General features: G+C 48.8%; 2 protein-coding genes across 2 annotated transcripts; both read right to left on the bottom strand.

Moving 5' to 3' along the window:
• Window positions 1-263: 263 nt before the first annotated feature.
• On the bottom strand, window positions 264-2,440 carry LOC123401405. The gene is made up of 6 exons (XM_045095192.1): window positions 2,209-2,440; window positions 1,097-1,399; window positions 962-1,005; window positions 814-876; window positions 579-711; window positions 264-496 (listed from the first exon to the last, which is right to left on the bottom strand). The coding sequence occupies exons 1-6, from the start codon at window positions 2,345-2,347 to the stop codon at window positions 444-446; spliced, it is 735 nt and encodes a 244-aa protein (XP_044951127.1). The 5' UTR covers window positions 2,348-2,440; the 3' UTR covers window positions 264-443.
• A 7,073-nt stretch (window positions 2,441-9,513) lies between these two features.
• On the bottom strand, window positions 9,514-10,499 carry LOC123403712 (ethylene-responsive transcription factor ERF003-like). Its single transcript, XM_045097624.1, has 2 exons — window positions 10,327-10,499; window positions 9,514-10,195 (listed from the first exon to the last, which is right to left on the bottom strand). The coding sequence occupies exons 1-2, from the start codon at window positions 10,407-10,409 to the stop codon at window positions 9,784-9,786; spliced, it is 495 nt and encodes a 164-aa protein (XP_044953559.1). The 5' UTR covers window positions 10,410-10,499; the 3' UTR covers window positions 9,514-9,783.
• Between the last annotated feature and the right edge of the window lie 324 nt (window positions 10,500-10,823).

Below are 10,823 nucleotides of genomic sequence, written 5' to 3' on the forward strand. Positions count from 1 at the left end.
GTATATTGTACTTTAAATAATGATGGATATTGTTTTTGCCTGACAATTTCATTATTTCGCTGCTAGGGTTAAATGATTATTTAAATGGTTTTTACTAACAACAAATGATGATGGCAGTATCTGAGTAATGTTGTATGATATGAGTGATGCAGATACATGTGTTTTTACTCACAAAGAAAGTTTGCATTTTGAAATGTGCATGCCATTAGATTGCTTTTGTTGCACATTACCATATTAATTGATGCATCCGGCCGAACAGGGAATTACTGAGAAACTGGTGTCGTCCAGCAATACAAGTCAAGAAATCAACACAGAAAAATAAATATCCCAATGTTCAGTATGAGTTGACAATCTCTACGGAGTTAAAGATTTCTGCATGCTTGTTTAAGTTATGTATTCCCAGCCGCACCAACAAGCGTCTTTTCTTCTAGTTCTTACTACTGCTATTGGTTGCCACTGGCATCTTGAGGCGGCTCTTCACTTCCGTTACCAGATTCTGCAAGATGTTTTCTCATTGGTCAGAAAGGAAAAAAAAACAGCAATAAGAGATGGTTGTGGTGTCAGGAGCAAGCACGTACCAGTGATAGCTGCCAGATTTTCTTCTTTATACATTCCAAGAGGTGACCCGTGCACGGATAAGAGCATCTCACCATTCTTGGGTTGTCTTACTGATTTCGGAGTCATGCCAAAAGAGAGTCGACTACTCGTGGCCTGTTCAGGGTTATGTTACAGCACAATATGTGAGCTTAAAAGGAACAGAGGAAAATAAAGAGTGAGCTGCACAATATGTACACACGAGGGTTAAACACAAACCCCGGGTGTCTGTAGAGAATCTGGTGCTCCTATCGTTTGGCTTTCGGGCAGCTCACTCCAATTCTTCAAAGGAACAGAGAAAAATCAAGAGTTGTCAAGGGTACAGCAAAATCATCCGATATCATCACTGTACAAAAGAAATACTTACAAAGTTGTTAAAATCAAAAGTGCTCTCAATGAAGTTCTTCTGCGCTGCACACATCATATAAGGTGAGAAGATCATTCAAGCCAGCTCATTTGGTGCATATAAAAGTACATCATAACAAGTAGATAGCATTTGAACCTGACTCTCCTAAGAAATGAAAACCAGGAGCAGTTGCCAACGACGTGATCGAAGCTCGCGAAACCTTGTCACCCCTCTGGTATCCAGTTATGAGATCATGCCATTCTTTCCATTTCAACTCAAGCTCACCCTGCTCTCCGTTTCGTCCAACTGACACGTTGGGCAAGTTCTCCTGAAAAAATTGCAAGGCGCCTGTATCTAGTTGCTCCTCAGAAATGTAGGATCGCACCAGACGCAGCCGGGAGACTACGCTCTCAGTCTCTGCTGCTTGAATAGCTCCGATGGCAGCTTTCCGACGTTCGTCTATTTATTGAGGGCAGTAGATTAGCAATTGAACCCTGATCATTACATTAAATTAAAAGACAGTGCCTCTATCATATGCGTTCTTATACTGTAAGTAATAAATACAGAGGAAGATATCACAACAGTTCAGGTTTTGACATAGCAGCAGAAGGAGTTCCCTTCAAAAGAACCGTAGTGAGGGTTTGATCAGGCATGCTAGAGCCAACTTCCCAGAGAATAAGATGTCAGTATATCTGCACTAGATTACAACCTTCCCATTGACATTAGATTTCAAAGTTCAGCCTAAAAAGTGGACTGTGTCCTACATTCCTACTGACTGCCAGGACAAACTGGGGATGGTGAATCCTCTAAAGCAGGCTTGAACCAAAGCTCCACAACACTGAAGAAGGCTTGTTGCTCCCTCAAGATAATTTAAGCCGTCGCTTTACATAGCTTTACGGACGCTTCATGCAGACAAGAATACTAGAGCAGTAAAATCGGTTTGTGCTGCATCCACAACAACGAACGCCTGGGGGGCCAATCCCATAGCTCCTATGCTTTAGCTTCTTCCAGCGGCGACCAAAAAAGGAAAGGAAAGTTCGTACGGCAGCCGCGGGCACCAAGCACTGCAGTGCGGCGGCGAGGGACGAGACGACCCACGACGGCTAGCGGCGGCACGAGCAGGACGGCGCTGTTCCTCCTCCCTCCATCTATTATTCTTATCCCCCCCGCGTCTACTGCTTGGCATAGCTAGCCACAGATCTGACACCTAAAACCGATTTCGGGCGGGGTGGATTGGGGGACGGAAATTAGGGCTCGGAGGCACGTACACTCTTGGTCGGAGGTCCACAGCAGCTGCTCCTCCACCGGCGCGTCGGGGCCGGGAGGCCCCGGCGGCGGCGGCGGCGGAGACGGCGGCGGCGGCTTCTTGGCGGCGGGGCGAGCCCCCCGCTTCTTCCTCGGCGGCATCGTCGCCTGCTTGACGGGAAGGGGAAGGGGGATTTGGGGGGCTCCGGAGGGTTTTTTTTTTTTGAAACGTCCGGGAGCTCGATTTGAATGGGAGAGAGTGGGATGGGATCTGTGGGGAAAAGAATGAGGGGGTATGTTTGGGTAATTGTATTGCTTGCTAGGAGGCCCATGATTCCCACGTGATAGCCCATGTTGCCGCAGAATTGTTTTTTTTCCTTTCTAGAAATTATTTTTCTGTAAACATCATGCAAACGCACACACTCACATGCATACACCCATTTATATAAATAAATGCATGTACGCTTGCCTTATACTCCCTCCGTTTCAAAATAAATATTTTAAATTTAATATAAATTTATACTAAAGATAGTACAAAATTGAGTCTGTTATTTTGAAACAGAGAAAGTGCTTAAAGCGTCTTCGAAAGATTGAGGCGGCTTGTCTTAAGATTGAAAAGATCACCAGAGAAGCCTGACGGACGTACCGTTAAAATAATAAAATCGGAATACCTGAAATAAATCTAGTAAAATTCAACCTCCATGGCAAGTATAGTGTCTAACATTTCAGTAAATCAGGGTTAATACAATAAGGTCGAGTTTTACATGAGCAAGGAAAGACCAGTGATGTTCAAATATTGGACGCACATTTTTGAACACTTCATCTTGGCAAATACGTACCACGTATGACTTCCTCATCTTGAAGCCAACATGCAAGAATCTCTGTGCACATTGGAGTTGAACCATTGATCATAAGCTCCGTCGCTACTTCTTTGGCTTTACATGGCTCCACCACCAATTTTAGTCCCTTCTACTAGTAAAAAAAATGGCTAACCATAACTTTAATTGATGACATCTTATTTTCAATTCACGTCATTACTATTTTTAAAATAGTGACGGCGTTGGTATATTTGAAACGTCACTAGTAATAGGTTACTGGTGGCGTGCTTGTTAAAATCCATGCCAACGGTATTTGGGATCCAACAATATGGTCCGATGCAAGTAATTGGTGGCGTGTGAAAATATGTCATGCCAATGATAATACAAATAATGATCGCGTGAGTGCATACTGCCACGCCTAGTAATCAGTCCGGACCGTTTAAAAGTTAATTTTTTTAACGGGTTACCGGTGGTGTGGGTGAATGGTGACACACCATTAATAATAAAATTTGTGCATTTTTTTGTCCACACCATTAATAAAATTATAACATCGCATCCCTCTCTCCTCCCGCACCCCATCGCAAAACGCACAATCCATCCACACCAAGCACCTCACCCAACCATCTCCTTGCGAGCCTTCTCTATCTTGACCATCACTATCATAGCAATTTGTATATTCTAAAATTTATGTGACTCATGTGCATTGGCCGATGAGGCGTTTGAGCTTATTAGAAGATCGCGTGTATACATGTCACCCTTCTAAAATCGGGTTATGCATTGGCCGGTGACGCGAACTACTTGTATTGGTGCAATCATATCGGGTCGAGACAAGCTGCATGGACCGGTTCAACATGCAGCAAAATAGACGCAAAAAACCCGTCGATTTGGCATGCAAGCTGAACCTGACAATTGAGACTTTTCCACCAAGACGCTCAAAAAAAATTAAACAGGATAAATTGTGGTAGAATTTTTGCTAAATGGGGTAAAACGGATAAAATCCCGCTAAGTGGTGTAATTGCTGTAAAAAATGTCAAAACGTGGAGTAAAATCCGGAATTCACTCTAATTCTTTCTGAACTATTGATTTGGTTTGGTCAACTAGATTAATTTATTTTCAGCGGGCGAGGTGCATTGTACTTGGTTTAATCTTGTGGTGTTTAATCCGAGTGACAGAAAAATAACATGACACATATTGTATTGCTGCCACTAAGGGTAAAACCATGGGGTTGATTCATATTAACTGGATTTACTCTATCTACATCATGTCATTGTTCTCCAAACGTTACTCTATTTCATTTAATACTCTAGATGCATGCTGGATAACGGTCAATGGATGGAGCAATATTAATAGCCGCAGGAAGGAGTCGGTCTACTTGCTTACGAACGTGATGCCTATATGTAATGATTATTGCCATGAATAAATATTGCATAACTATGCGTTTTTCTGTCAATTGTCCAACAGTAATTTATTTACCCATCATATGTTTTCTATGAGGGAGAAGCTTCTAGCGAAAACTATGACCCTCCGGATCTATTCACAAATATCACAAAAATACAAAATACCCCACTGTTTTTTATTATTTGTATTTACTTTTTATATTTAATATCTTTCAACTATTTGTACGTCCATCACTACTTATCGCTTGCAAGTAACGAGTTAAAGGGGATTGACAATCCTCTTGCCTGCGTTGAGTGTAATGGTGTGCTCTTTTGTGTGTAGACGTTAAAAACAAGAAATCGGGTGGTCCTCCTAATGCATCGATAACCTTGGTTCTCACTTAATGAAATTTTCATCTATACTGTGTTGCATCATTCCCACATCTTCGGAGGAAAAACTCAACGCAGATTACAAATATCACGTTCGTGTAGGACCGACTCTGGTCTCTACTCCGCCAAGTCTCGTGCTACCTCGCTCTCTTTCATGGCAGATCTAAAAGCACCGTAACAACTGTATCTTCGACGCTGCTCGACCCTCCATCACTCATCTGGTGCAAACTATCTAAGAAGATGTGCGCTGCTAGGTTAGAGTTGACGCTACCAAGATGGGCCATATTATACCTGGGAGATAAACTCTGGGTTCTAGGGTTGAGCAACCCTCTTCTGTGTGCTTGGGACATTACCCTCATGCCTCTAGCGTACTTGTGGTGTGATGTAACCTAAATATATACTCGATATTCTATATTTTTTATAAATGAAAAGATATGTTTCATGGGGAAAAGGCTAAATGAAGAGGATCAACATCCTCACTTAGACAACATTTTCAAGACAAGCACCAACCAAGCAACATTCCCTAATCTTTAGATCAAGCCGGCAGCGGTGATGACTAAGCAGCATCAACGGCGAGCGCAGAGACATGGCTTGAGAGTGAGCTTGTCAGTGTGAGGAGCTTCAGGATCCATCATCCCGGCCACTTTTATTTGGAAAGGTCTCAGAGTCATGCGTCACAAACGTGAAACTTAGGTCCTGCTTAGATGCCGTGTAAATTTATACACCTGGAATTTATTTACATGTGTAAATCATAGGCCATAGTGTAATTTACGTGTAAAATAAAAACAATCACCGGAGGTCTGTATCGCTTACGAAGCTATTACGTCAATCCAAACGGGACCTTACGGTAAAAGATGGGACTAGCCCTAGTAATAATTCAAAAAATTGTGGAAGTACCTAAGAGCATCTCCAACAGCCACGCCGCAAAAAAGGCAATTATAGCGCGCGCGCAACGCGGCGGACAGCTCCAGCGGGCGCGCAAAAACCACGCGCGCGCTAAAACGAGTTGGGCGCGCTGGCCATAGCCTCATCCCGCGCTGTGTATTTCGGGCGTCCACTTCCGCGCGCAGTAGACTCGAGCGCGCGCGCGAACTCGCCCTTTTCTTCCTCCTTTGCACCCGCGCGCGCCGGCGCCAGCGCCCCTGCCACCATGGACGCGCACACCGGCACCCCGCTGACCCCGTTGTACAGCCGCGACCCCCCCCCCCCCCCCCGCCGCCGCCGCCGAAAACCCTAGCGCGCCGCCGCCGCCGCCGGAGCTCCGCCGACCGTCGGCCTCGCGCGCAGCCTCTTCTTGCCGCCGCGGATGACCACGCCAACGGGTGGCGTCGCGCCGGCGCCGTCCCGTGCCGCCGCCGCACCGTCAAAGCTCCCCAATGCGTCGGAGCCGAAGAAAGGAAAAACATCCGCGAAGAAGAAGGCGACGGACGGCTCCGGCAGCTCGAAGGCGAAGAAGAAGCTTGCAGGGCGGCGGACAGGCGCGGCGTCTACCGAAGCGCCGACGAGCTCACTCGTTGAGCCGGCGGCCGACGCGCACCACGTGTTTGACGAAATGCCCCCAAGGTGAAAAAAATTCCAACTTTTATTTTCTTGTTATTTTTTCAATGCACCATCATATAGATAGCTTATATTTGCATTGTTCAAAAAACTTTATAGTCTCAACGATGATGCATACATGTCAACTATGGGTGTTGGGTCCAACAATTCGCATTGGTCTCAAACCAATGACATCCATTTGGACGACCATGAGTTTGAGGTGGACGAGGAGGGTGAGGGCATTGTCGAGGCGCTGAAAGGAAGAGCGGGCAATTACACCACCAACGATGACAAATTACTATGCAATACTTGGTTGCAAGTGTCGAGGGATCCATCCGTTGGAGGTGATCAAAGTAGAGATGCTTATTGGGGGCGAATGAAAGAACACTTTGATGCTCAGAACGTGAGTGGAATTGACCGTTCCGAGAGATCACTTCGGCCCCGATGGTCGACAATCAACTCGGATTGTCAAAAGTGGACGGCCGCACAAAAGGCAGTTGACAAGCTTAACCCAAGTGGCACAAATGAGGATGATAGAGTAAGTGGCATCTCATACATGTTCATCGTACTTGTTTTTGGTGTCCGAAGTGCTAACTTGTTTTGTTTTTCTTGTAGTACAACATTGCACAAAACTTGTTCAAAGAAGAGACGAGGACAACCAAGAAGGGGAAGATCAAGAAAGGAAAGATCTTTACCTTGCCTCATTGCTATGAAGTGTTGAAGGATGATGAGAAATGGAAGAAGCGTGAAGATTTGGATGATTTGCATTTGAGCAACAAACGCAAGCGCACAATTGAGTTGAATGATGATGAGGAGGAGGATGATGCATCAAGTGATGACGACAAGAGAAGCCCCACACCCAACTCGGTTTCATACTCGAAACCAAAACGACCGGATGGGTGCAAGAAGGACAAAACCGAAAAGAAGAAGAGGAAAGGAGATGATGAGCTCACAAATGCTATGGAAGCTATTGTGAAGGCAAGAAAAGAAGCGAACGAGGTGAGGAAAATGGCAAGGAACCAATATGCCGCGGCCGAGGAGAGGAGGTTGGCGGCCGAGGAGAGGAGGGTGGCCGCCGAGGAGAGGAAAGTGGCATTGGAGGAGAGGAAGGTGGGCATGGAGGAGCGAGCTAAGTTGTTGGAATGGGAAAAGCACTTGTTCTTCTTGGACACATATTTGTTCAATGATGCGCAAAAGGAATATGTCAACCTTGCCCGTGAAGAAGTGTTGATTCAAAAAAGAGCCATGATCCGCACAATGGGTGGCGGTGGCCTTGGCGGCATGGGTGGCGGTGGCCACGACGTCATGAGAGGCATGGGCCTCGGCGCCATGGGAGGCTTGGGTGGCTTCGGAGCCATGGGTGCACCTCCGGCCGCCATGGGAGGCATGGGTGGCTTCGGAGCACCCTCCAACGCTATGGGAGGCATGGGTGGCTTTGGAGCATCCTCCAACGCTATGGGAGGCATGGGTGGCATGAGTTTTGCTTCTCTCATGGGAGGCATGGGTGCACCTCCGGCCGCCATGGGAGACATGGGTGCACCTCCGGCCATGTGTGGAATGTCTTTCGATGTGCCTCACACACATACCCATGAAAATGCCGTTGAAGATCTTGCCAAGACCGTCGGAGCTACACGTGATGCGGTGCGTGATGAGGTTAGGGAGGATGATTCATCTTCGAAGGCGGAAGAATCGTCTTCGGAAGAAGAGGAAGAAGACGAGGAAGATGGTTGATGTGTTATATGTCTTCAACTTTGGTGTATGAACTTGTATTTTGAACTTGGTTTGCATTTTGAACTTGGTTGGATGAACTTGTGGGCATGACTTTTATTCATCAACTTGTTTGTGTTAAATTTCACATGTTCATTGCATTTTGATGAATGTTTCAAACTATTTTTTGTTCAAATGACATATATTTGGGCGCTGCTGGAGCGGAGCGCGCGCTGCATTTTAAAGCTGCTGCTGTAGCCAGCGCTGCGCGACGCGCCAAACCAGGCGACCAGCGCGCGGCAAACATGTTTTTTAGGCGCGGCGCGAAGCGCGGCTGTTGAAGATGCTCTAAAAAAGTCATCTAGATGAGATATAATTTGATCACATTCACGTGACAAACAAGAACATATATTAAGTAGTACAATCCACATCAGCATACACGCATTTTATAGTATCGCACGTTTAGACAAGTCGGAGAAATATTCCTTCGCGGGACCTTGATCGAAAAGAAAAACCGTGCGTCTTCCCGTTGAGAACAACAAGGAATGCCCATTGTCCAGAGAGTCAACGAGAGCATGCATGCAGGACAGGAACACACCACACGGGATGCTTCTGCCTCACAAACACACCATGCGTGATGCTTCTATCCCCCCATCAATCACTCGCACGTCCGTGGAAAGAAATTCAGTACCAAGGAAGACGATCATCACTAACTAGCTAGCCCAGGTGGTAGGATCCCCCTTTGGTCCCTTCGGATTCTTGCCCCCGGCCCCTGCCATGCATGACCATGTCGATCAACAGAGGGATACCACCTTCGCATGACCAGACCACCAACTAGGTCCACCGAAATGGCAGCATGACAATCAACCAGTTCATCTCCTCCGGTCTCCGTTGGCCCGCCAACCAATCAGCCATTCCTCTGTGGACCTGAACACATCCAAGCTGAAGCTGGTGGCGGTGGGGTTTCGACGGACACACGGCGCCTGATGTCCCCTTCAGCCTTCAAGGGGGGACGCAGCCCAGGATTGGAAGGGTCATGTGGCCGGCCATGATGCGGCTAATCCTCTCTAGATATGCAGGCTCGGCACAATCATGTCACAAACACACCACAAAGTAATGCCGCTCCCACGATCTGATGGCACCACCGCAATGGAGAGCCAACGAACGACACAGGGAAATTCAGTCCATGGCATATGTATGGTATGGGGGAAAACTCTGTCGACGATCGAGCCATGTGCGTGTGCACTGATTTCCGAGGAGATGGTTCTTTGACCAGGCGTGTCTGTTAATATATTCGGCTAGCAAATCCAGGAGCACGCCATTGATTGGTTTCGTTTCAGCTAAGCATCGCATGTTACCCTGTGCTATTTTATCTTGATATCTTGAGTCGAGGGTTGCAGATGGCTGGCCACTGGCCAGGTCTGTTGCTTTCACAATCACGCCTAAAACAAACTCTACACTACACAAGCACGCAGACTGAAACCGTAGTTGCACAGAGAGGTAAGTCCAGCACTGTAAAAATGTCTGAAAGGATCAAATTTGTTACTAGGATAGGCTAGCTGTGGATATATATAGGAGTAGATGCTAATACGAGGCACAGTTATTCTGTACAATCACTCGTGTACATAGCTCACTGACTGTAATACGCAGCTACTACGCTACACTACGTACGTACAGTATTCACGGCCGGGCCGGCGATCGATCGTTCGCGCCAAAAAACAGAGAGGGAGTAAGGAGAGCAGAGGCAGAGGAAGCAGGGCAGCACACTTGGCTAATGGCAGATCTCCATGGAGAAGTCCGAGTCTAGCAGCTCCGCGATCATCTGCTCCACGTGCTGCTCTTCCAGGAGCGTCCCGCCCCATCCCAACGCCGGCGCCGACGACGGAAGCGTCGCGCCACCCGGCGGCATTGCGGCTGCTGCGATCGCCGCCGAGGAGGCCGCGGCGGCGGCGGCCTCCCTCTGCCGCTGCGCCGCCTGCACGGACGCCATGTTGAACCGGTGCAGCTTCGCGACGAGGGCGGCGGAGAGGAAGGAGGACGCCACGGCCGCGGAGGAGGAGACGCTGCCGGCGGCGGGGAAGTTGGTGCGCGCGCGCTGGCCGCACATGATCCTGGCCGCCTCGTCGTACGCCCGCGCCGCGTCCTCCGCCGTCTCGAAGGTGCCCAGCCATATCCGCGTCTTCCTGCAACCACCGTCATCACCGTGAGCCACGAGCGAGCGACCAAGAATCACCCTAAGCGCGCCAGACAGGTCGACGAGGGGTGCACGCGTGCATGGGCCATGGGCTAGGTGGGTAGACAGGTAGGTACGCACAGGAGCGGGTGGCGGATCTCGGAGACCCAGGAGCCCCAGTGGCGCTGCCGCACGCCGCGGTACCGCTGCTGCGGCCGGGCCATTCGTCCGGCGGCTCCGCTGCTGCCTCCGCTGACCGCCGCCACGGGGAACGGATCCGCGCAGGCCTCCGCCTTCGTCTTCGTGCTCCTGCTGATGTGTGTGGGTGTGCGGAGAGGCCGGAGCAGGAGGGGAGTGGGACAGTGGGTTGCGGCGGCGGTGCGTGAGCCATGGCGCGGGAGGTATAAATAAGGAGGGAAATTAAAGTGCAGCGGAGCTGCGGAGGTGGGATGCTTGGATGGCTGCTCGGCGGGGCCCACGCGAGCGACCGAGCGCTTCCGACGGCGTTGGGCGCATGTTCGCCGGGCCCGCAGAGGATGCCGTGGGTCCCACCCGACATCTTTGTTTAGCCCGTTTTGGCTTGACTGTTCTTCCTGCGGCGACTCTCCAATCCCCGTGCATGTGGCTTTTTGGTTTCT

Source organism: Hordeum vulgare, chromosome 6H, assembly GCF_904849725.1.
Source record: "Hordeum vulgare subsp. vulgare chromosome 6H, MorexV3_pseudomolecules_assembly, whole genome shotgun sequence".
Lineage (NCBI taxonomy): Eukaryota > Viridiplantae > Streptophyta > Magnoliopsida > Poales > Poaceae > Hordeum > Hordeum vulgare.